Source organism: Anabrus simplex, chromosome 1, assembly GCF_040414725.1.
Source record: "Anabrus simplex isolate iqAnaSimp1 chromosome 1, ASM4041472v1, whole genome shotgun sequence".
In the NCBI taxonomy this organism is placed as follows: Eukaryota; Metazoa; Arthropoda; class Insecta; order Orthoptera; family Tettigoniidae; genus Anabrus; species Anabrus simplex.
The window spans coordinates 962,079,573-962,107,318 of NC_090265.1; the positions used below are offsets into that span (position 1 = coordinate 962,079,573).

At 39.6% G+C, this 27,746-nt stretch overlaps 1 protein-coding gene across 4 annotated transcripts in view; it reads right to left on the reverse strand.

Moving 5' to 3' along the window:
* LOC136857814 (WD repeat-containing protein 48) overlaps nt 1–26,313 on the reverse strand; it is a 288,788-nt gene extending 262,475 nt beyond the window's left edge. Inside the window, exon 1 of one of the 4 annotated variants that reach the window (XM_067136763.2) lies at nt 25,908–26,313. In XM_067136763.2, coding sequence (XP_066992864.1) covers nt 25,908–25,955 — 48 coding nt within the window. In that variant the 5' untranslated portion in view covers nt 25,956–26,313. Of the gene's footprint in view, nt 1–16,759; nt 17,029–19,504; nt 19,782–25,907 lie in introns of those variants that run through there. The other 3 variants (XM_067136762.1, XM_067136764.1, XM_067136765.2) reach the window with 3 other exon arrangements.
* Nucleotides 26,314–27,746: the final 1,433 nt, after the last annotated feature.

Consider the following 27,746-nt stretch of genomic DNA (forward strand, 5'->3'; position numbering starts at 1 on the left):
TTTGCCTTTTGTAAACGGCAAAGACGAGTTGGTCTCATCAAGTGATTATTGTTGGTGGTTGACATATTTTATTTTATGAGTAAATTCATGGAGTGAAACTTGTGGTAAATCTTTTATCGGTGGAGTAAGGATGAACCTGGCATGCTACCCAAATTTAATTTCAGGAGTAAAGGTTATAAAGCAGGTTTGGAGCCTCGTCAGCCTGAGAACCATTACCTTGGAAGAGGGAGTTCTTTCATGCTCTACAGAGTTAATTATTCCTGTAAATGTTTTGCAGGTGGCACCCAATTTTGTTATTTATATTAATTTTAGTTACAATTTATCCATTTAGTATTTTCAATTTCGCCAAATATTACATGTTGCATCCATCATAACGGGGAAAAATCTTTGAGTAATCAAGACAATACTGGTAGCATTGTAAATTTAGTTTAAAAAATAAAATAAAATAAAAAGACTTCAAGGGAACATAAAGTGTTTTGCTGACAAGAGAGTTAACAATGTTTCATTGTTGATTACTGCTGCTCTTCGAATTCAAATGTTCCACTGTTGGCATGGTCGAGTAAATACCCTGATTGGAGTAATTCAATATTTATAGTTCAAATCTCCAACTAAGTTTTGAGAAAAGTTACTGAATCCCTGTTTAGACGCCTTCCCTTGTACTTTTGATATTTTAGCAATAAAGGGCAGTTTTAAATTTTTGTTAGGTCATGGGCACAAAGAGAATAATCTATCAGGTATTTAGTTTTTACTTCAGTTTTACTGTTTCAGTTAATCTGTTATAATTGGGATATGCCTAAATGCAGTTTAGAATTAGGCATAGAATTTGTAGTTATTTTATTAGATAGTATCTTGCTTGCTATAGGCCTGTCGGTGTGTAATCCTTGTGGAATCCTTTCAATATTTTAGCATTTAATTTTCAAACAGTTTTCATTTCCATTGGAGCATACATAGCAAGTTGTTGTTAATATTATCATTATTTTGTTATAATTTTGTTGTAATAATAATAATAATAATAATAATAATAATATTAATAATCTGTGTATGCATTTACATATTTAGTGTAACTATATATCTATAGTTTCAGATCGACCATTGGTCCCTATTATTTTATATATAGGATATGCCTAAGTGAAATAACTGTAGTGAATAGTTATTTTATCAGTTAGTATCTTGCTTAAATGTGTGTGTTCTGGAGTGAGAGCACGCATTTTGACAGGTTGAGACTCGTTAGAGCAGAGTAAGCGGAAGAGCACGTGGTGTGATGTGATATATATATATATATTTTTTGTCATAACACTGAGAAAGATGGGAGGCAAGATGGCAGAGAGAGAGTGGACTCATCCCTAAGTCCACGCACAAGAACTGTTCATGTAACAGGTCCATCAAAATGTGGCCTCATCCATAGGTCCACAGGTGAGGACTATCTGCACCACTACGTGTACACACATTTTGGGACTCATCCAGAGGTCCACAGTCATGAACTCTCTAATTTCTCTGAACAATAACAAGAAATATGGGTTAGAGAAGATAACGTGCTTACAGGTATTCGATGCAGGTGTTGCAAACAGTCTCACCATGTTAACACACGAGATTCAGACTTGCTACTGATGCTAGGCTGAACACGTGCACACTTCTTAAAAGGTCAAGAACTATGCGCGCGCCTCCCACATCAGTACAGCCGCTTAGGTCTCTGAGAGTAAAAATGCCGCTGGACAGTATGGGTTTATAAGAGAGACCCTGCATGTGCAGAAACACAATACAGAGCTCTAATCATAAGAAGGAAGTATTTCCTAATGAGTCTCAAGCGCAAGGTATACAACAGCCTTCGCTCACACCCTACAGCCAGGCATTTAGCTCCGCATACCTCAAGGCCAAGAACAAATGGAAACGAGTAGGGATTGGAAACAATAGTTATATAACTTTCTGCATCAGTACAGAATTATCCTCCCAAGTAGTTCTGTGCGAGAAAAATGCCAAAAGTGAAACCATGGGGAACCTCAAATATTTGTCCTGAATGAGGAAATTCATAGTTCCAATAAAACTGGTCTGTTATTGGACATCGTAAATTTTCCAGCTAACTTGCTGGTTGCCAGCATTTTATCCCAGTGTGCTAATTTGCGCTCATCAGTTGGTAACTAGCACACCTACCAAGACGCATGGCTAGTGCATACTACGGCGGCCACTGTGTAGGCTACCTGGCGCCACCGGCTGTGCCAATGCACTATGAGACACTGTCTCATCTACAAAAATTGATGCCTGCTAGGCCATCAGGTGATATAGATATTGATTCCCAAAAGTAACCTGAAATATTTGTCATGAATGAGTAAATTCATAATTCCAATATAAATGGCCACTTATTGGATATTATAAATTTTAAAGCTAACTCATTCTTGGTTGTCAGCGTTTCGCCCCAGTGTGCCAATATGGGCTTATCAGTTGGTAACTAACATACCTACCAAGACGCATGGCTAGTGCATACCATGGGGGCCACACTCCATAGGCTACTTGGGAGACACTGGCAGTGCCAATGCACTATGAGGGACTTTGTCTCATTTATAAAAAATTATGCCTACTAGGCCATTCTGAGTCCGCTGGAAAATTTATAATGTCCAACAATGGGCCAATTTTATTGGAATTATGAATTTACTCATTCAGAACAAATATTTCAGGTTCCCTATGAAAATCAATATCTGCTGTGTATCTGATGGCCTAGCAGGCATCAATTTTTGTAAAGGAGATAAAGTCTCTCATAGTGCACTGGCACTGCCGGTGACAGCAAGTAGCCTACGCAGTGGCCTCCACGGTATGCACTAGCCATGCATCTTGGGAGGTGTGCTAGTTACCAACTGATGAGCCCAAATTGGCACACTGGGGCAAAACGCTGGCAACCAAGAATGATTAAGTTGGAAAATTTATAATGTCCAATAACAGACCAATCATACTAGAATAAACAAAAAGTGAAACCACCACAAAGTGCATTTTTAATTCAGGTAGTGAATGAATTTGGAAAAGATGTGTTTATATCATTTTGTAAATTGTGCAGTGCTAAAGTAAATGCAGAAAGGAACTCTGTTGTGCAACAGCACATTAAAGAGAAAAACAACTGAAAGCTGTCACAAGTTCAAAGAACAACAAGTGTTCATAGTTCTTCGGGGGCAAAGTGCTAGCACAACATCCAGCAAGTCATTATGTCCATATTTATCTACATTTCCAAGTAAATTAGAAGACAATTATTTCTGTAAAAACAAGAGGTGTACAGTGAATAGAACAGGGATATATTAAAACAACTGTTACACAGTCACCAGAATTCAGTTCAGTCAAATGTAATGTCTTTTTTAAAACTTATTTATAGCATTTTATTGATCATTTTCAGTGATTTTTTAGGTCATCGACATCCGCCCCTACTTACGAGTTTCAACTTCTTGGCTACATGTACCGTGGCTCAAAAACCCAACATAATGTTCGCTTGGCACATGTTGATCCTTGTATTAATAAGTAGGATGCTGCCTGCCTTGCTTACCATGTTACTAAATGTGAAAAGAAACCTGAACTGACACATGATGAATATCTGGTTCATAGAGCTATGAGTGTGTGATGTTACCTAAAATTTGAGTTGCAGAGAAGATAGCTGTACTTGTCATCTCTGGTGCAATGGAGGAGAGACTGATTGTAGGTGAAAATATTAGAAGAGGAAGACAGCCAAGTAAATTATGTGAAAGTGGACAAGACAGACTTACTTGCTGAAAGTAAAACTGCACATGTGCAGAAATAAATATGCTTTCTGAAACATAATACAGTTGTTTAATTTTTAACTTCGGTTAACCCCACCCCACTCAAAGATGTAATCGAATGAGTGAGCGTGTAGAAGCAATTCATTTTATCTTTGTAACAGGGCACTGAAAACTACTCTTGCATAAAATTATTAATATTATTATTATTATTATTATTATTATTATTATAATAGATATTGACTTCCCAACACATTTACATTTAGCTGAATATCTCAACTCACTCACAATGTGGATCATTCACATAAAACAAGATTAACATAAAAACTAGTTGGGTGCCACTGCAAGAAAGTTACAGAATGACATAGCATGAAACTGACACATCTACAGAGGCGAATCATTAAATGATAGTATCCAGACACAGAAGGTGATGATGCTTGTTGTTTTAAGGGGCCTAACATCGAAGGTCATCGGCCCAGACACAGAAGGAACATGAGTTTCCACAAATATATTTTGTTGGTGAAGATGAAAAAGTTCCAGAGTCTTGATGTTAAGAATGGGTTAGTAAAACAATGACAACAAATGCTTCATGATGAGAACAATAATATAAAAGACTTCAAACCAATATTAGATAATGTGCTTCAGATTGAACAGTTTCAAGTCATTATTCATCCAAATCAGAAGCCTGCTGATTCTCATAGGGGCTGCTTCACTGCACCTAATGACAAATGAAGTAGGTATGGTAATATGCGATCAGCAGTTCAAAAAGAGAGATATTGTGATTCATGGCTATAACACAGCTAAGACGCATCAGTAAATTACACCCGTCTTGCGAGGCGCAACAATATCCTCTTACTATTACCACTGATGCTTTCACAGCCCATAATTATTGTAGACATGATATGGGCTTTTTGGGCTTATGCCGTGTCACAAAAATCAGGTGAAATTCTTTACATTTTGCAGAGAACGTTGCTCCGTGTCTTCAGAAGAAAATCTTTACTGTTCACGAGGAAGACTTCTCCAATAATGATGATGTGAATTTAGCCGTTAGAAACAGGAAGTGATATGTTCATTAGCCACCAGATGGTTCGCCGTATGCTGGCACAGCTCTAGCATTCCAAGTGGCAGCTGACGGTACCATCAGTCGTTCTGGGAGGGGAGTGACAGGTGTACATATGTATGAAAGTATGACACTAACACAAACCTGAATGAAACATCTGGTGATGAGGAACATACACTGTGGCATAATTGTATTAAATATAGAAGTGAGTAGCTGGAGACAAAGGCATGAACCCTGGGATGCCCTGGCATAGGCACAGTGAATCCCAGATATAAACATACATTTCAAGTTTGAATTGGGTCGTTGGTTGTGTAAACCCCCACTCTAGATTTCAAACCCAACGACTTCGAGCTGAAGAAGCGCTGATTTAAACCTTGGGAACTACTCAACAACTACTTCAGGCTGGCCAACTTTCGCTATTCCAAGATTTGAATCTTTTGAAATGAAACTGATATCTCCCCACTACCGAGCTTAACTCCACAGGTCTAAATATATTAGAAAGTACAGAGTGAACTAACAAGCACCATGAATGAATAATAGTCTGTACTTGTGATAAGTTAAATGTTCTGCGCTTTGAAATAAAAGTTTGTAGAGTCTCTAACAGCTGTTAGTAGCCAGAGTCTAATGTTTCCTGGGAAAAAACCGAGTCCAACGGTCTCAGTGAAAGGTTATTTAAACCAGCGTGGAGAGGTGGAGAGGGAAGCGCTCTCATTCATCTCTGTTTGGTTGGTCTCATTCTATGTGCACGCGGAGTCGCTGTATGAACTGAGCTAATCATCGGTTGCGCAGACTTAATAAATATTATCTTTGTGCCGGTGTTTTTTTTTAACTTAGCTGAATGCTGTGCATACAGATTTTTGTTATTATTATTATTATAAATATGAGACTAAATGTAATAAGAGGCCATGAGTTCTCTGTTGACTTATATAATGTTAAATTAAGCCACGTGTGGCAATGGCAGATATGTGAATTTTTCACTAAGTACATTTCCGCTGTGAATTAATCAGATTTTAATCCAGTAACTGTGAGCGTGTACATGCAAAACTATATCGATATCTAGCAATGCAAACTCTCTATACGCATTGGCGAGTCACGATTTAACGTGTGCATTCTGTATCTACTAGTGTTCAAAAGTTAAGCAAAATCATTAAACAAGGCCATACCGCCTGATAGAAATGTCACACAGATTGCTGAACAAACTGAATCTGAATCACACACGTCACACAACTTGTCCAAAAAAAACAGTGTCAGAAAGTTTCTGATAGCTAAGGTACACCTTTGACAACAACTAATAAAACTTGGCAGTGTCTTCCACAACAAAATATGCTGTTAATAGAGTGTATGGTTACCCCTAACGGTCACACATGCTTCGCAGCAACATGGCATGTTCTGTATTAGATGGTCCAAGAACTCTTGTGGGAGTCGATCCCATTCCTCCGAAAGGGCAATGCGAAGGTCTTGGAGGGTCCTTGGTGGAGGCTGACGGAATGAAATTCACCTCCCCAATGCATCCCAGGCATGTTCTATAGGATGCAGACCTCGCTGGCCAGTCCATGCGATGAATGTCCTCCCCAGCCAGACATTCATCCACCAGAGCAGCGCGGTGCGGCATTATCATCCATTAAGAGGAAGTCTGGACCAACCGCAACTCTGAAGAGTCGAACATGTGGTCTCAGTACCTCACCCCTGTATCTGTGCTCCTCGGACCACCCATGAAGATGTGCAGGTCCATACGGCCATTCAACATGACTACAAGTGATTACTTTCGTTGTGACCATATTGAAACTCAATTATTAAATGTTAAACAATTTATTGAAACCACCTACTCAATACTAGTAAAGTCTTTAGGACTATAACATTGTCATTTATTAAGTTTAAGTATGGTACATGTTTCGCCTAACATTGCAGGCATCGTCAGCAATGAATTCTAACTCCAAGTCAGAGCTCTGATTGGATGCTTACTAGGATTATTCCAAAACAATATTTTTTATAACAATTTGCACTGCAGTACAAGAACATTAGGTCATATTGGAGTGAACAAGCTGTTTTTGTTTAAAAGTTAAAATGTGACATCCAACATAAGTTCACACCCAATGGAAATAATATTAACTGTCAACTCTCATGTGCTGGTAATGAAAACGGCATGATACGAGTGGGATTTAAAACATCTGTACATTTTTACAGTCTATTAGGAGATTAACTTGTACTAGAACTATTCTTAAAAACTATTTTTTTAAACAATTTACACTAATATATACAACATATGGTACAATTTGAAAATAAACTTGCTGATCCTGTCATAAAGCTTCAATGGGACGTCCTACTCATGTTCATGTCATATGGAGATAATACAAAATATCAACACACATAACGCTGATGCTGGAATGGCAATTGTAGTCTATTGGATCATAATATTTAAACATTTCTTTTTACATTAGTGGGAGATCACACACATTTAGCTTATATGGTTTTGGGATGGCTTAAATATTCTATAGTAACATCACTTCCTTGAAGAATGAGAATCGCTATTAAAGTGGAGTGCCGGTTGGATGGCAGGAATGCTGGTAGAGAGCTTGATAGTGTTTCATTAAATAACAGATTATTTAATCTCCGTATAAACAAGTTGTATGTTGTGAAGGTTTTGAAGTTATTCCGTGTAAGCCTGAAGAGAAGTTAAACTAGATTCTGGATGTAGTGTGCGTCTAGTGAGCGTGTTGAAATCTGTGGAATAAAACGAAAAAGTGTGTGAATGCTATATTAGGACGGTTTATTAGTGGATTTAATATTCTTGACACTTACCCTTTAGACGTTAGGAGGAAGTCCGGTTGTGTAGCTTGTGTGAGGTGGTCTGAACAGTCGCTTTATCTCTGCTTATTGTATTGTAGGGGTGTGTCATTTTTGGCCGGTAGTGTCTTGGGAGGAGATCGCTATTGGTGCAAGTGGGAGAACCACTAGTAATCCATCCTAATATAGCACTCACACACTTTTTCGTTTTATTCCACAGATTTCAACACGCTCACTAGACGCACACTACATCCAGAATCTAGTTTAACTTCTCTTCAGGCTTACATGGATTAATTTCAAAAGCTTCACAGCATAAAACTTGTTTATACGAAGATGAAATAATCCGTTATTTAATGAAACACAATCAAGCTCTCTACCAGCATTCCTGCCATCCAACCGGCACTCCACTTTAATAGTGATTCTCATTCTTCAAGGAAGTGATCTTACTATAGAATATTTAAGCCATCCCAAAACCATATAAGCTAAATGTATGTGATCTCCCGCTAATATAAAAAGAAATGTTTCAATATTATGATCCAATAGACTACAATTGCCATTCCAGCATCAGCGTTACGTGTGTTGATATTTTGTATCATTCCCATACAACGTGGACATGAGTAGGACGTCCCATTGAAGCTTTATGACAGGATCAGCAAGTTCATTATCAAATTGTACCATATGTTGTATATATTAGTGGAAAATTGTGTAAAAAATAGTTTTTAAGAATAGTTCTAGTACAAGTTAATCTCCTAATAGACTGTAAAAATGTACAGATGTTTTAAATCCCACGCGTATCATGCCGTTCTCATTACCGGCACATGAGAGTTGACAGTTAATATTATTTTCATTGGATGTGAACTTATGTTGGATGTCACTTTTAAACTTTTAAACAAAAACAGCTTGTTCACTCCAATATGACCTAATGTTCTTGTACTGCAGTGCAAATTGTTATAACAAATATTGTTTTAGAATAATCCTATTAAGCATCCATTCAGAGCTCTGACTTGGAGTTAGAATTCATGGCTGACGATGCCTGCAATGACAGGCGAAACATGTACCATACTTAAACTTAATAAATAACAATGTTATAGTCCTAAAGACTTTACTAGTATTGAATAGCTGGTTTCAATAAATTAATTGTTTAACTTTTAATATTCAAGATGACGCCGCCCCACACCATGAAGCCACCACCACCATACTGGTCACATTCCACGATGTTCCTGAGGATATATCGGCTACCCGGTTCTCTCCAGATTAATGTGCGATGGGAATCGTTCTGCAAACTAAAGCAGGATTCATCTGTGAAGAGCACATGCCTCCATTCATTCACAGTCCAGTTTCGATGTTGACGGCTCCACAGTAAACAGGCTCTTCTCTGTGCTGGAGTGAGCGGGACGCACACAGCTGGACGTCGGGCAAACAGCCTTGCTGTTCTGAGCCTCTGGTACACAGTTTGCCAGGAAACGGCAACCCCCGAGATGGCTGCAAGCTCAGCCGACAATTGTCTTGCAGGTGCACTCCAATTTCGTCGGGCGGTTAAGGCCAGATATCGGTCTTGCTGTGGGGTGGTTACCCTTGGTCGACCTGGTACTGGCCTACGACTAACATCTCCTGTGTCTCGAAATCATCTTCAAAGCCTGGAAATGACACTTTGTGGCACATTCAAGGATACAGCAACTTCGGTCTGTGTCTGGCCTGTGTCCAGGTGGCCTAGTATTCTACCCTGCAAAACTGGGTCCAAATGGCATCACTGTGCCATTATGTTGTCGCGTTCACCACGAGGCTACACCCCGCACACTATAACAGGGCAAACACGACTCAGGGAATATGGGGCGCAGGCAATGGCTGTGTTTACCTTGTGGTTACACCGCCAGTCTAAGCAGGGAACACTCCTTTCCTATACAGAGCGAACACGCAAGGTTGGTAGCTACATATGTGGTGCAATTTGTGGTATATTTCCTGTTGCCCTGCTTACCTGTAACTTATGCTTAACTTTTGGACATTAGTGTACAAATAGCATTGTGAAGGACTGATGTTGACCGGGAAATACTCCCTTAATTAAATGACGTGCAAATCAACTAACATTTGCAAGCTGACTGAAGCGAATTATAGTCTATCATTTAGGTCGATATCTAGTGCACGTGCACACTAAGCGGTCCGTTGATATCCAGATATTTTAGCATCATTCCAGACGGTTCCAACCTCAAGAAGACGACATCAATGCGATCTCCAGGAGTCAAGATGAAGACTGCTCAGCCCATATTCTGTGCAGTGATGTGAAGCTAATTTAACATGACGTAGTGGTCATGTGACCCCTTGTTGATGGCGGTAGCTGTGAAAGTTAAGTTTCCTTTGTCTTTTTAGCATGCAAACGTAGTAACTGTATAATAGTTATTGGAAATTTTGATCAGTTGTAAACTGAGTTAACGTAAGCCTGAGATGCATTTGCTTTGTTTTATTTTCATTAATTTATGTATTTATTTGTGTCAGTAGCACAATATAGGTTACAGATACAAATTAGATAAAATATATGAAATTACAATATTACATAAAATTAAACAGTTATTTACAAAATACCAGCCCAGAATTTGGCCACGTTAACAGCACTGATACTGGCCTGTGCCAGATCAAGTTCTGTGCATTTAACAGGGCATAGATGGCAATTATTAAGGTGACTTGTCGTTTGTACCACGCCGCATTCACATAGGGTCTGATCACCCTTCAGGCGGCCATTTCTTCATATTGTCCTTTGATCTCCCAACGCTTGCTCTTATCTGTTCAGTGCTTTCCATGTAGTCCAGGTTTCTTCGCTACCAGGGGGGAGCTTTTCCTCCAATTTTAAGCACTCTGGATGAAAAGGGATCTTCTGACTCCAGAGTAGAAGTCTGGTCTTCCTTGCATCTGCACTAGCGGGGGATAAGGAGTGCATAAAACTGTTCCTGGACTTCAATCAAGTTGGTGGTAGTTTGTATCCATGTAGGGGGTGGGCTGAGCTGGTAGAAGCCCTTAACCTCTCCACATTTGCAGCTACTTCATGTCTGATCTCAGGAGGGGCTATTCCTGCAAGCGAGTACAGTTTGTCTGTTGGTGTTGGTTTCAGACATCCCGTAATATGACTGCATGTTTCATTCAGGGCGACATCGACCTATCTGGCATGTGTAGATTTATACCAAACGGGACTAGCATACTCCCCTGCTGAGTAACAAAGTGCGAAGGCTGTTGTCCTTACCGTATGAGGGTTCATGTTCTAGAACTTTGTCCTTCCACTTCACTTGTAGCTTCCTTGAGGCTTGTTTGCTCTTCAGATCGAAAGCACATACTTGAGTTTTTCATGGGTTTGGTTTGAAATTATTGGTCTCATAGTAGCGAGATAAAATATCAAATGCTGAAGTGAGTTTGTCTTCTACTCTTTCAAAGCATACACTCCGAGTAGTCAAGGCCAGATCATCAGCGTATAGGAAGCTTTTAGTATGAGGTGAATGTGGCTGGTCATTGGTATAGATATTGAAAAGTAAGGGAGCTAGTACACTTCTTTGAGGAAGACCATTCTTTTGCGTTCTCCATCGACTTCGCGGACCCTGAAAGTCAACAAAGAATCATCGGTTCTGTAAAAGGGCTACAATAATTCTGGTAAGCTTGAAATCCTTTGTAAGGCTGTACAGTTTTTGTAACATGATTTGATGTTGTACGGTGTCATAGGCACAAGAAAGGTCTACAAACGCTACTCCTGTGATTTTTCGGGATTTGGAACCATCTTCTATATACTGCGTTAGGTTTACTACTTGTGCAGTACAGTTCATTCGTGGCCTAAAACCAGCTTGCTCTGGAATTAATAAAGGCTCCACAGATGGTGCAAGACAGTTAAGAAGCATACTTTCAAAGATCTTGCAGAGGTGACACCAAAGGGAGATCAGTCGAAAGTTCTTAGGGTCATTAGGGTCCTTGCCAGGTTTAAGGATAGCAACTACTCTGGCCTTTCTCCAGATTTTTGGAATGTGACAGCGCTCCAGGAAGTTATTGAAGAGTTGGAGTATCCATTCTTTGGTAGCATTTCCAAAATGTTTAATTTGCTCTATAAGAATGTCGTCAAGACCAGGTGCTTTTCTGTTCTTACATATCTTGATGGCGTTTTCCAGCTCTCCAAAAACAAAAGGTTTGGATATTTCACAGGTTTCATCTTCAATGTCGTGGTCTAGCTCTGCGTTTAACTTTGCCATTCAACACGAGCTAATGGGCGATTTCATTTGGGGATACATTATAATGAACAGATGCCTTGGTGGGATCATTATTCAAATGTTTTAGTAGTCTCCAGGCTTTCATGCTGCTCTGCGACATATCCAATTCTTCCATCAAATTAATCCAACGTCCCCTCTTCAATTTACCAACAGTCTCTATCAGTTTATTGCCAGCTTGTATTGTTTCTTCACTAAAAGGATCCGCTTCAAAAAGCGAAATGTACTTTTCTAGATCTTCTACTGCACAAGGATCTAAACCTTGTATGTACTGTGTTCTGCAACCACGTGGGATTGATTTCCGTGAACATTTCTTGATAACATCAGTGAACTTATCATATGATTCTGGACTTGAATCAATGTTCAAAATCACTTCATCTAGACTCTTGTGAAGTTATCCCAGTCAGTTTTCTGAAAATTGTACCTTCTTCGAAGAAGTATTATTTGAGGTCGAACCGCTGAGAACACCTGACACTTAATTGGTCTGTGCTGAATATGAGGAATAGGTTCACAGACTTCCTTTACACATTGATGGGATATGGTATCAATAACAAATATGAGATCAGGACTGTATCCGCGTTTCCATCTGCCACAATTGAAGGACGGTGGAAGCTTGCTGTCATGAATTAAAGACAAGTGATTAATTTCAGCCCAATTTGTAACAGCTAGTCATCTTCGTTGTCATCTCTATATCCCAAAATGGAACTGTGGCTACTGAAGTCACCCATAACAAAATGGATCTTACTTCCCAGAAGATTAACGGACTGGGAGAAGTGAAATGGAACATTTGGTGGTTTATAAACTGATGTTATCATACAGTTTGATAATTCTATTGATATCAGTACTATATCATCATCTTCAGAAACGGAGGTTGATAGTATATTGAGTTCAGGGCTTGCAAAAATGGCACTGCTGTATTTTCTGTGAGGTCTCTCGGCAACAAGTCGTATTCCTGGTACTTTTGATCAGTTTTGTGTACTACTTCTGTGAGTTTCCTGAACACAAAGAACGTCACATATGTGTGTGGCACATTTGCTGTAATATGGCCTCTTTATTTGATGTCATGCCCTCTATGTTTACTGACAGGATTTTTAGCTTTGGTCCTGAAAATGACCCTTTGAAATATTTATTAACCATACTGACTTTGCAATAGTGCTACTGGAGTAAGAGAATCAGCCGTCTAGGAATAGTCCTAGTCCGTTGCCCAGGAGACACCCGGATGTGTGACAATATCACATGTAAATACACCCTTCTGGGAGGTTTCTCTAGTGTCCCCCTTTTCATTAATGTAAATGTTGTTCAGGGCTCAAACTGCATGTTTGAGGCCAAAGGCAATTGTGTATATATTTTAAATAGATGGGATAAGGGAGAAATTCAGGACTATTTAGTTAGATACATAGCCTACTTTTCTTTATGATTTTAGTAAACTTTTATTCCCATGTTTTTTTGAGTGAGTATGATAGAGTCTTAGCCATGGTAGTAGGCTACACGCCTTCATTTTACGTATTTAAGGACAGATTAAGTATATAAATAGAGCAGGTTGTATTTTTCTTTGCATGACACACATGCAATTTCAGCTGTAAACTACAGTACAACAAGGTTCCATTTGTTGTCATCATTAGAGTAAAATCTTCAATATTCAGGGCAGACAGGTACAAGGAATGCTACGGCATCGAATGATGAGTCACATGCGAGGCTTGAAAGGCCATTACATATTGTGTGGGCTAAACATGTGTTGCATAAGTGTGAAGCCGTTATATTAGCCTGGGAATGTAAATAATAATAATAATAATAATAATAATAATAATAATAATAATAATAATAATAATAATAATAATAATAATACTTCAATAACACTCAAATTCAACAAGCCAAGGAAATTTTCATATTTTGCCACACTCAACATAAACTCACTAATGAAACTCAGCAAGATGAAACATTTAACAAATATAATGGATCAACATACATACATCATCATTATAGACTGTTATGACTTTCAGCGTTCAGTCTGCAAGCCTCTGTGAAATTACTAAATGTTGCCACAATCCTCTATTTGCAACTAGTGCTGTGGCCTCATTTAGTTCTATACCTCTTGTCTTTAAATCGTTAGAAACAGAGTCTAACCATCGTCGTCTCGGTCTACCTCTACTTCTCTTACCCTCAACAACAGAGTCCATTAGTCTCCTAGGTAACCTATAGTCTCCATTCGCCTCACATGACCCCACCACCGAAGCCGGTTTATGTGTACAGCTTCATCCATCAAGTTCATTCCTAAATCAGCTTTTATCGCCTCATTGAGTACCCTCCTGCCATTGTTACCACCTGTTTGTACCAGTAATCATTCTCGATACTTTCATGTATGTTACTTCTAACTTATGAATAAGATATCCTGAGTCCACCCAGCTCTCGCTCCTGTGAAGCAAAGTTGGTCTGAAAACAGACCGATGTAAAGATAGTTTCGTCTGGGAGCTGACTTCCTTCTTACAGAATACTGTTGATCGCAACTGCGAGCTCACTGCATTAGCTTTACTACACCTTGATTCAATCTCACTTACTATATTACCATCCTGCGAGAACACAACCTAAATACTTCAAATTATCAACCTGTTCTAGCTTTGTAGCACCAATCTGACATTCAGTTCTGTTGAATTTCTTACCTACTGACAAGTCTTCAAAAGGCTAATTTTCATACCATACTCATTGCACCTACTTTCAAGTTCCAAGATATTAGACTGCAGGCATTCGGCACAATCTGCCAGTAAGACCAAGTCGTCAGCATAGGCCAGACTGACTACTGCATTTCCACCTAACTGAATCCCTCCCTGCCATTTTATACCTTTCAGCAGATGATCCATGTAAACTACGAACAGCAAAGGTAATAATAAAGTTATTTGCTTTACGTCCCACTAACTACTTTTACGGTCTTCGGAGACGCCGAGGTGCCGGAATTTAGTCCCGCAGGAGTTCTTTTACGTGCCAGTAGATCTACCAACACGAGGCTGTCGTATTTGAGCACCTTCAAATACCACCGGACTGAGCCAGGATCGAACCTGCCAAGTTGGGATTAGAAGACCAGCGCCTTAACCGTCTGAGCCACTCAGCCCGGCAACAGCAAAGGTGAAAGATTACAACCTTGTCTAACCCCTGTAAGTACCCTTGATGGATCAACATAAAATTTTAATAACAGCTATTCAGGAACTTAGGAATACGGATCAAGATCCAATAAAATCTGGAGAATACCTCCTTTACAAAGGCTCTCCTGAAAAAAGAGTACTGAAGAATGTTCTCAAGTTTGGAATTGGATTCCTAGTCCATAACAGTATAATAGACTTGATCAAGGACTACTCATCAACCTCTCCAAGAATGGCAACATTAACAGTTAAAAATGGGGAATAAAACTTATACTCTAGATAAATGTCCATGTCCCGCCAAACGACAAAAATGCCAACGAAAAAGAAGAAGCTGACAAATTTTGGGAAGAAGTGGACCATTTACTATTAAACATCCCTGATGTAAACAATAAATTCTTGCTCAGAGATTTCAATGCAAAAATAGGGCAAGAAAGAAAATATCATACAGTAGTGGGAAGATGGCCAGCTCATAAATTCACAAACAAAAATGTGCAAAGATTAACTGAATTTTGTGAGGACCCTGGACTTTTCTAGAAACAGCAAGATTTAAGAGACAACCACACAAATTAATGACTTGGAAATGTCCTAATGTAAAATTGGGGGAGTTCCAAATTTATCATGTAGCCATGGATAGAGATTACTACAAAGAAGTTTATAATGTGAAAGTCCTCCAAGGGGGTTGACATTGATTCAGATCATTATGTATCAAAAATATAAATAAAGCTAACACCTAAACAGAGACAAAAAAATATATCAATCCACTAGGCAAAGAAATTGTGATCCCAGTTATTTAATGAATAATAAAAGATATATGGAGAGATCTAAAACACACCTCAGTGACAAAATGGGGACGATAATTCACAAACTGAAAACTGTAGCTGAGGAAATCGCTTGATTGATCGATAAATTTAAAAAGTTTAATATTCAATCCAATCATTCTCTTCATTCATTCAATATTGTAAACATGTATCCTAGTATACCACAATCATTCAAAACAATTTAAATACAGGGGCCTAAGTGTATTAAAAATACAGGATTTCATGCCTATGCTGAACACTCGCTGCTAGCAGGCCATGACATACAGTACAGCAACAGTCAAATACGGTGTCTTATCATGCCTGACTACAGAGGGAAGCCACTGAAATCCTGAAGCACACCAAAAGCTTCAACCATAAGGAGGAATCTGAACAGGTAAACAAAGCCTGGTTTCCAGTCTTGAAAGCTCTAAATTCTAAAGGACATGATAGCCACAGCAGAGCAGAAGAAAGCAACGAGTGATCAGCTGCCTGTCTCCGCCAAGGCAGGTCAATGTACAATGGCCCCCCTAACGCTTCAACCATTGGCAGAAGAACAGCCAATCAGCGACCGGCCCCCACCACGGCAGCCAATAGGCGAGCAGCATTCCGTATCCTGCACTATATAATGAGGTGGAATTACAACAGCACTTCATTCCACCGACAGCTTCGCCGCTATCGGAGTCAGTCGAAACCGATGACAATGCCGAACGCAGTCTTCGGTGAAACGTCAGGACATTCTCCTGGACCACGGTCTACAAGCCCGGAAAATGCTGACATGATTTGTAACACCATAACTGATGATGATAATTTTGACAACATCCTTTTCTGGACAAGATACGTAGATGACATCATAGTAATTATGAATGAGAGCATAACAGACACAGCTACCACTCTCATTAATCTAAATAACATGGATCCGCATATAAAATTCACACCTGAATACGAAATGGGACAGAAAATTAATTTTTTAGACAACTACTAGCAAACACGCAGGCTTCTTAACATACAAAATTTTCAGAAAACCTACCCAAACAGTCGCTACAATCCGTCAAGATTCTTCACACCCTCAAATTCACAAACGAACAGCATACAACAGCATGGTGTACCGATCCTTCAATGTTCCAATGTCAAAAAGAGTCCTCAAAAATGAATTGAACACTATTCATAATATTGCTAAATATTATGGATACAACGGTTTCTTCTTCACTTCGAATCACCCATCCTTGGTGTACGTCAGATCAATCACTTCCTAGATGCTTGTGCTCTTTTCTTCTCCCAATAGTTCTTCATTCTAACTGATCTCCTCCTCCTTTGCTCCTGTGATATATGAATCAGTTTTCTGGTGTTGATCTTAACTTGGAACCTCTCAGTTTTATCTTTGGTCACGGTCTTGGCTGTACCATTCTTTAGCATGGGCTCGGTAATCTTAAGATCTCACTTTCTCTCTCTCTCTCTCACTTTAAACCAATGGGATTTAGCCTTCTTTTTGTAAAAGAAGTGAAAGATCTGGTTAGTTAATCTGTCAGGATTCATTCGGAATATGTGTCCATAGAAATCAATCCTCCTTTTCCTCATGGTATCCAAGAGTCTCTCTGACTTTACATAGAGGCCTTCATTTCTATGAAAAACTTGTTATTTTGGAATTTGGGACCCATGATCTTCCTCTAAATTTTCCTCTCCTTGATTTACGATTTCTCCATTTGCCCTTTCCTCCCCATGACTAGTGTCTCTGCTGCAGAGTGCTTCAGGCTTAATTACTGTGTTATACTGCCTTATTTTGGTGTTCCAGGAGCAGCTTTCTTATTGTATGTGTTTTTGGTTTTCTGGAAAGCTAGTTTCATTTTGGTCCTTCTCGCTTCCATTGCTTTCCCTTCAAGGTTGTTCCATTCAATTCATTCCCCTAGGTACTTGAAACTCTTCACCGCCTTTATTTTTTGACCTCCTACCTTAATTCTCTTAGAAGTGTCAAGTATATTCGTTATGATCATCTTTTCAAAAGAAAATTCAGCAATTTGTTCTTTTGCTTTCTCCCACTTTTCTGCCGCTGTTGTCTGGAGTGTTATTCCCAAATATTTGTAAATTCGTACCTTATGTAATGGCTTTTGGTGTAATGTTATGGTTGTCTTGGGACGTTGATTTCCCACCTTTTCTGAAGGTCATTTGTACTGTCTTTTCTTCATTTATCTGTAGGCTGCTTTCCTCTGCCCAGGTCTGTAGTCTGCGGACTGCCCTTTGTACATCCTCCTTTCCTTTCGTTCCAATCACCATGTCGTCTGCAAATAGGATCAGCTCTGCTTTTGATCCTTCCTCTACTTTGCGGTTCACATCTGTTGTGTAAATGTTGAAAAGTGTGGGTCTCATGGGATCCCCTTGCATAACTCCGTTTGTCTGTATTATGGCTTCAGAAATTTCTACGTTGTTGTTTATTCGGATTGTGTTCCTCTGTAGAAATGCTTAAATTATTCTCACTAGTGGGTCCAGTGTTCTCCCCAGAAATTTTCGTCAAGTGGGTGGCAGAAATGAGTAGCCAGGCGGGGAATACTTTTTTTTTTTTTTTTTTTTTTGCTAGGGGCTTTACGTCGCACCGACACAGATAGGTCTTATAGCGACAATGGGATAGGAAAGGCCTAGGAGTTGGAAGGAAGCGGCCGTGGCCTTAATTAAGGTACAGCCCCAGCATATGCCTGGTGTGAAAATGGGAAACCACGGAAAACCATTTTCAGGGCTGCCGATAGTGGGATTCGAACCTACTATCTCCCGGATGCAAGCTCACAGCCGCGCGCCTCTACGCACACGGCCAACTCGCCCGGTGCGGGGAATACTACGGGGAAAAAAAATGATTGATAAAATTTCATTTTATTCCGTTCAGGGCATTTGCAATAATATTAAACAGGCAAATATTAACTGCAAAATTGAACTATTTTAGTGTTTTCACGAAGAAGACATACTGGTAAGAGAGTATTTTGAATTTCCGGTGTTCTGCTGCTCGTTCATAATCACTCGGTTGCTGTGGACTGCCAGACGAGTTTGTTACGTCCTACAGAATCGAATCGAGTGCTCGCATGTGATTCCACGCTAATCCAGACACCGCTTGCGCACGACACTACGTGATTTGTGCAATTATGCTGAAACTAATGAAGATTTTTCATTTAAATAATTTACAGTACTTAAATTTTAATTTGGAACACACAATGATTCAATTATATATTAATATTACGTAAACCATGCGAGTTGGCCGTGTGGTTAGTAGTGCGCAGCTGTAAGCTTGCATTCGGGAGATAGTGGGTTCGAGCCCCACTGTCGGCAGCCCTAAAGTTGGTTTTGCATGGTTTCCCATTTTCACACTGGATAAATGCTGGGGTATCTTTCGCCGACTGTCCATTTCATCTTCTCGACTAGCTTTCGCCTGTTGATTGAATCGAACGCCTTCTTGAAGTCAACAAAGACTGCGCGATATTTCCCTCCTTCTTCTACCTGATCTATTACGTATTTCACTGCTTGGACCGTACTCACTGAAACGTGGTGATATCCCATGATTAATCACTCAGGAACACTTACTTTCACCAAAGGTGAATTTCAATGCATTTGCACTATCTGAGAACATAAGTTAAATATATCACGTATATCTTCACATGAACTCCTCTTGTATTTACTAGCAAAAACTTTTAATGCCCATGATATTTCTGCTTTGGCTACTTCATCTTTATTAAAATAAGAAGTAGCACAGTGTACTGACTTTCCACTTTCTACCCCTGCCTCAGTCTTTACCTACTGTTTCTGTTGAACTAACACGCAGTCTGACAGCAGCATTATCAAGAGATCCATGTCCAATGTCTACACGTATTGTTTCTGTTGAACTAGTAGCTACACTTCTTAATTCTGTTGAACTACAGCTACGTTTGACAAAAAAATTATGACAATGATGGCCGTTTTGATTTAATATTCTGAAGCTGAGTGTGTTTTGGTCCAGTTCTATGAGAGTGAATAGCCTGGTGCCCCATATTTCTGAGTTTAAACACATTACAGTAGGCTTCAAATTTATTGTCCGGTACATCACAGAGCCAATCTACAAACTCTGGATTAAGGATGGAATCCAGCCACTGATAGTTGAAAGTTGTTTTTCTTGCCATCTTATCTAATGGATAGGCCTAATCTGAAACAAAAGAAAAGCATGTTAATTATACACAAGAACTATATCAAAGTATGAATACATTTATCTCGGCAATGTAAAGAGAGATACCTTGTTGGGATAAAAATATACTTGTACAGCTTGGTAGGGCTAGAGCCACCACACACTGTTCAGCATTTCAACAAAATCATCTTGTTTCAATGTTGCCATAGCCCAAAACATGTACACTTTTAATTGTTTTAAATAACATTCAACTTACCTCATCAACTAATCACTTTTCCTTGCTTCAAAGGATTCACAGGTTGCAGTTTGTCATCAGTATGAATTATCTAACACATAACAAATTTGAGTCAACTTCCCTGACAATCTCTGACTTACCAGATCGTTGGGAACCCTGAGGTAGTGTGAGTAGAATTGTTGTTGTTAGGAATATTGTAGTGCTAGCTAATGTTGAGTTGTTACTGTTTTGTAACTGCTGTTTACGTTTAGTGTTAAATAATTAACTGTGTAGAGCAGCCACGTGAACTACTGTGCTGACTTGTGAATTCCTGGATTTTTTTCTGGAGTCTGCAGAATACTGACATGCACAACCACCACAAAGACAAAAGTTCTGGCAAAATCCTTACCCTCTGAAGCAAATGGTCATTGTTGTTTGCAACATCAGAGACATGATTGCATGTCACTTTGTTCCACATGGCACAATAGTGACTGTAACATACTACAGAAACTTGTTGTTGGGGTCAGCAGGACTGTTTTCAAACCTATCTGCATGCAGCTGTTATGTGTGAAGGCACTGAGCATGTGAGCAAAAGCAAAACGTAAAGCCTGTAAATAAGGATCATTGCCCATTCAGGTAAAGACTGTATGGCTGGAGTCCTGGTGTGTGTGTGTGTGTGTGTGGGTGGGGTGGAGGATGGTGGCACTTGTAACAATATAGACCCTGCTGCACTGCATCAGCCAAGAACATAGCCTACATTTTTACAATCCTCTTGAAATTGACATTCCAATTAATGGGAACAGAAGAGGCACATACTTGGACACTACATTAAATTCTGATCCCAATGATATATAGCCTAATATTTCCAGTAACATTTTTCATAATGGAATTTTGTCTATTGTATTATGGATTTGCCAATCAACAGATTTAACAACCAGGGGGGTGGGGGTTATATAAATGAAATAAAATGCTCTAATCTACATTATAGCATTTCTCATGTTGTACACAATCCAAGAACATGCTTGCAATGCAAGTACATACCAGGATTGCAGTATAAGTCATGGCAACCATTTTTTTTTTTTTTTTTTTTTTTTGCACGAATGCAGGATCTACCAAATGGAAATATACAGATGAAAGTGGGGAGCATAAGGTGCTGTGGAATGTGTAAATAATGCAGAGTAGGTTTACTAGGTGTAGGATATAAAGCGAGGAAACTGTCAGTCACGAAACTCTTGTGCAACATGTTCATTCTCAGAGAATACAGTAACCTTTACGGTAAACCCTCAGCGTGGTCCACTAGATTTTCCACAACACATTGCTAATAATGCGGGAGACTACAGTTACCAGTCGTCTCACCATATGTGATTTTTGAAATCCCTTGTTTTATAATGATGGCAATGCCCTCCCATGTCCCAAACTGTCTTCTATGTAATGATTCTTTCACTTTGGGAATGAGGTCAAAATTGCATAGGGGTAGGTCTAGTAAATATGGCAGGTACTTCCCATCTCCAGCGCCGAAGTTGTCTCCATACAACCTCTGCTGCATGAGATCTGGCACTGTCACGGAAAAGGACGACATTGTAGAGACATCCAGGCATTTGTCCCTAATGGCATGACATAACTGTTTCTGCAGGAAGTTTCTGGAGTAGGCTGCAGTCACTATTGTGCCACGAGGAACGAAGTGACACGCGATCACGCCTCTGACATCGTAAGCAAAAATGACCATCAGCTTCATCGGAGAAGGGTTTTGTCAGAACTTTTGTCTTCGTGGTGATCCTGCAAGTTGCTATTCTGCAGACTAGTGCTTGAACTCAGGTTCATATGGCCTGGTCCAAAATTCATTCATGGTCACTATTCTCTCCAGTATTTGCTAGCCTACCAGTAGCATACCAAGTGGTCAGAGCCTATGGCATACCATATCCACATTTGCTTGACAGTGAGTGCACATGGCACCAACTGTGTTGTAATTTTATACAGGCGATTTTATGTTTTACAATTTGCTTTACAACACACCAACACAGATAGGTCTTACAGTGATGTTGCAATAGAAAAGAGCTAGGAATGGGAAGGAAGCAACCATAGTCTTAATTAAGATATACTCCCCAGCATTTGCCTGGTGTGAAAATGGGAAACCATTGGAAACCATCTTCAGGGCTTCCGATAGTGGGGTTCGAACCCACTTTCTTCCGAATGCAGGCTGACAGCTACGTGACCCAAACTGTGCAGCCACTTGCTTGGTTGCAGATGAAGATCTTGCTGTAAAATTCTGTGGGTGATTTGTTTCTCAATGCTTATTCCAGCTTGTAATGCAAGTAGTGCCCAGCTTTCATCCACATCTATGCACTGAGTAATTGCTGCACGTGGCACAGCAGCCCAGACACCAGCAGGTCTTCCCGAGTGTTGCAATTCACTGCTTGTTTCACGTACGTGCTGAAATGTTGCTGCTGCCCATCTTGCAATGGATATGTGCAGAAGGACATCATTCCCAACCGCTTCCACAAGCTATGATATTCCTTGGCATTGCGACCCTGGTGAATGTCCAGTTCGATGAATACATGCTGTTCTTGCCATGTCACGTCCATTCTAGAGAGCCTGACTCACTACTGAGTCCCACCACCTTGTGCATAGTACCGATACCTGTCCACCGCACCCCCATCTCGTGTTGCGTCCATGTAATACGAGTGTAATGCTTTCCAGGACATAGGACTACTGTATGGTAGCACCATGCAAATTTGAGAGAAAATATAGCTGCCAACCCTGTAGGCAGTGTAATGAAATGGAGAAGTAAAGTATATCCCAACCAACTCAGTCTAAAAAAAAAAAAAAAAAAAAAAAAAAAAAAAAAAAAAAAAAAAAAAAAAAAGATATAGATATACCTTCATGTGCCTCCCTGGCACAGGCGGCAGTGCGCCGGCCTCTCACCACTGGGTTCCGTAGTTCAAATCCCAGTCACTCCATGTGAGATTTGTGCTGGACAAAGCAGAGGCGGGACAGGTTTTTCTCCAGGTACTCCGGTTTTCCCTGTCATATTTCATTCCAGCAACACTCACCAATATCATTCATTTCATCTGTCATTCATTAATCATTGCCCCAGAGGAGTGAGACAGGCTTCGGCAGCCGGCACAGTTCCTATCCTCGCCACTGGATGGGGGCTCCATTCATTCCATTCCTGACCCGGTCGAATGACTGAAAACAGGCTGTGGATTTTCATTCATACCTTCATGACATACACAATATCAATATCACAATCAACGGTGTAAAGATGATTATCATGATCAGGGTGATGATGCTTGTTGTTTAAAGGGGCCTAACATCAAGGTCATCGGAACCTAATGGTACGAAATGTAATGATAATTTAAAAGTCCAAAATCATCCACTGACTAGAATTCAAAACATGATGACGAAGAATGAAATGGATGGACAATCAGTGGATCCGACCTGCAACGCCCCACATTCCCAGAAACTAGCGTTAAACAGTAGTATTACTGACCAAGGAGTCCGGCTCCATGGCTTAATGGTTAGCGTGCCAGCTTTTGGCCACAGGGGTCCCGGGTTCGGGAATTTTAACCATCATTGGTTAATTTCGCCGGCACGGGGACTGGGTGTATGTGTCGTCTTCATCATCATTTCATCCTCATTACAACGCGCAGGTCACATACGGGCGTCAAATCAAAAGACCTGCACCTGGCGAGCCGAACATGTCCTCGGACACTCCCGGCACTAAAAGCCATACGCCATTTCATTTTTACTGACCAAGGAATTGCTTCTAAAGCACAATACTGAATCGATAATGCTTGTAGTCTAAAGGGGTCCAAAATATAGGTCATGGCCCCTCATAATGGTACTGCTAGGAAAGTACAACCATGGTATTTACCATGTTGCAGTACTAATCAAAAGTAGCGTAGACTCGCAGTATTCAACACATTATGGTACTACTCACAGGTAAGGTAACGCGCACATGTAACACATGCAATCTGCAAGGGATCTGTCGCAATTTTACAAAATCACTTATACGCTACATAACAATGTGTTATTGTCCTTAATCTGTTCTACTATTTCCCTATATTTTATCAGCAATATTATAAACCATATTTTGTTTGTTATAGTTTGTTGCTATGGGAGCCTTGATAATTTTCATGAAACTAATAAATTAAAAAATTGAAACTATGATCTCGAAATTAAAATACATGAAAATTGACATAGGGATCAACAGAATCAATAGAATGCGAAAAATCAACTCTCTCTATGTATGTTGGAATAGAAATCTGTGCAATGGCAGAAACTATGTGGGTTTTAAAATCTACACGAATTTCAAAATGTAATTTGACCATACGATAGATCAGTAATACGCTTTGTTTACAAGGGTACAGTCAGTTTTCTTTTATAAAATCACTGATCCGGAGACAGGATGAATCGTCCAAATTAGTCATCAAATGGTAGACTGTCAAAGGACACCCCTAAAACCTAAGAAAGCATGGTAAAAACTCAGTACCCATCCGTGAAATACAGGTGTTTTTTTGTTTTGTTTTTTACAAGTTGTTTTACGTCGCACCTATACAGATAGGTCTTATGGCGACGATGGGATGGGAAAGGGCTAGGAGTGGGAAGGAAGCAGCCGTGGCCGTAATTAAGGTACAGTCCCAGCATTTGCCTGCTGTGAAATTGGGAAACCACGGAAAACCATCTCCAGGGCTGCCGACAGTGGGATTCAAACCCACTATCTCCCGAATACTGGATAGTGACCGCACTTAAACGACTGCAGCTATCGAGCTCGGTGAAATACAGGTTATAGATTCAACATGGCAGCATCTCTGATGAGCTCAGAGGCTTGCCAATGTCAGCATTATAAGTTACACAGCCACTGAATAACATGAAAGATGATGAAAGACAACTACAAAAGATTGATCTGGACAAGACCATTGATCTGTATAGGTTAGGATATCATATAGAGGAGACTACTGGTCTGATTAGGTTAGGTCTGGCTAGTGACTAGACCACTGGACTTGATTGATTATGTCTATCTAGTGACAAGACTATCGATTAGGAGCAAGGAAAGACGGGCTGGGAGACTGGCCTCTAGAATCCCCTGGAGTCCTGCTAAAATGCAACAAAAAGTAATGAAGTGACAAAGTATGTTTAAAAGTGCATGCCATAACAATATGAAACTGCGGCAGTACTTCAATACCCGGTTTGGATGTTGGAATCATAGGAAAATAATGTTTTACGGTACCAGTACCTGAAGCAGCAGAGGAGAGATCCTACCTTGATGCTTGCCAGCACCCAACCAACCAGCCCTATACAGTGTCTTCTTCAGTGTTCTATATGAGAAGTAATAGTACAAAAACCTAGTAAATTTGCACCTCTACTCCTTCCTCATACCCTAATGAACATATCTAATAGCATATGACGACGCCTACAGGTGAACTGGAGATAGCGTGATTGTATACCGTAACCCAAAATTTGATGTTAAATGCCACATAAATTATTCAATGATAATTATGTAACAGATTTATTTTTGATTCAGTTAGGCCTATAAGTAGCAGGTTCTGAGCACGTATCCATATTCCAAAGCTTTGTATTGTACATCTTACAAAACTTCCCTGCAGATGGTAAACCAATCTCATGCGTAACCTGTCAGTGGAAGAGCAAATCCACAAACTTGCAAAGCCCTATAGGCAACATTCTACCTAAAAGGTAAGAAATAAATATTAACAGATAAGCAATGAATTCACTAACAACTGCCCGGGAAAACAGGGAAAAAATTATTACGGATAAAATCCGACACAATAAAACATTCTCCACAGAAATTCAAATTCAAATGTCAATTACCTGGACCTTCTTTCTTCCACTCTGTCCACCTGACTTGTGAGTTGCCATAATTTGATCACATGTGTTACCAACACTGTGATCCTCTGTCACAAATTCCACTGTTATTCATTAGTCTTTTGATGTAATATGGTACGGAAAACTTATATCGCAATTCCATCATAGAACATTTTTCCTAATACCAACCAGCCATAGGTGACTGTTATAGTAATCAAACCCAATACCTAAATCAGTTCACATTAAGGAATGATAACTCGCAGACACATATAAAGCTAGCAAGTTATTTAGGTGACAAATACATATAATTTTTTAAACTTCACTTTCGAATAATGTATGTACACGCTGCTACACTACTATTTACAACACGCCAATACGACACAATATCAAAGACCGGCCTAAGCGGGCCTAAGATTAAAAAAAAAAAAAAACAGGAATCAGGCAGTCCTTCTTTCAAAAAACAGTGCCGACAACAAAAGATGCATAAATGTTCCAACATTCACTGTACAAAAGCCACCTAGGTGGCGCTGACCGTACACAGAATCCTGAATAAGAAATAACCATATTACCTAAAACAGTAGCTATCACTACCCAAAGAGTAAAATAAAATAAAAATTTGCCGGGCAACGGCCATGTCATTGAAAGTAAAACATTTTTAGTAAATATGTAAATCAGTGTAACAGATTTTATTTATTTAGCGTATGGCTAGAAATACAGCGTCTATTGTTAAAAGATCTACCCTATATAAGTATGTCCAAATTGTTTATATAGTCTATAGACTCTAGAGTCGCAAAAGCACAGGCACAGAAACAGTCGGTGAGGTGATTCATTTCAGTTGTTAACTGATACAGAACATCTACAATCATGTAAACGGTATACTGTCCTTACATATTTCTTCTCCTTCTTGATGATGATTATAATAGTTAATAGAGAAAAGATTCACACAGAGTGCAAAAAAAAATTTAGCTCTCATTTTCATCGAGACAGAATTTAGTCAGTGACACTAATCTTTTCCATCATGACAATGCGTGGTACCTCTCACAGCTTTATCGGCTCCTATATTTCGCCCTGTAAAAAGTCCTAATTTATAGGAAAACATTCACGATATGTTTATACGACTGACAGCATAACAAGTATTAATTCTTGTGTTCACTCACGGTTAGCACTAAACCGTGTGTGTCAAAATAAACAAAAATGTATACAGAAAACACCAGTGGAAGCAGGAGCGTGTGACCTTAAGAGACGATTAGAACAGTACTGAGCATCGCAATTCAAGTTTTGAATCATCAAGAAAATTATTAATGGTAGCAGGAGTCGGATTATGTAACAAACAGGAAACACGGGTTGAAAAGGGGTGTTTAAGGCGTGCGAAGCGGTGCAAAAGTGTTTGGCGAGCGGAATGGTATAATGGACATTGGAAAAGTAAATGATAGACATAACCATCCCGGTCACCAGATCTGCAGTTAGGCAGGATGGTAATTTGAAATCTTGATTTACTTTGTGGAGTGAGAGCGTGATTGAAACGTAAGCGGATAATATTAGTAATGTGGCGACGGGAATATGTTCCTCTCCTGAACCAGGTTTTTTTTTAGGGGTGTGGGGTTGTAATTTATAATAAAATCGTCCTTACATATTCACTGATACAAGAAAAGCGCACAGTTGTCCATACAAATGCAGCTAAGATTTACGAAGTTGGTTAATATAGATAGATATAGAGCACTTAATGATGTGGTAACTGTCACAGTATTAATTGCATATCTCACACATATTCCCAACTTGTTTCATGGAATGCCTTAGTCCTGCATATTTTGTGATGATAACCATGTACAGCTAAACATGTGATCA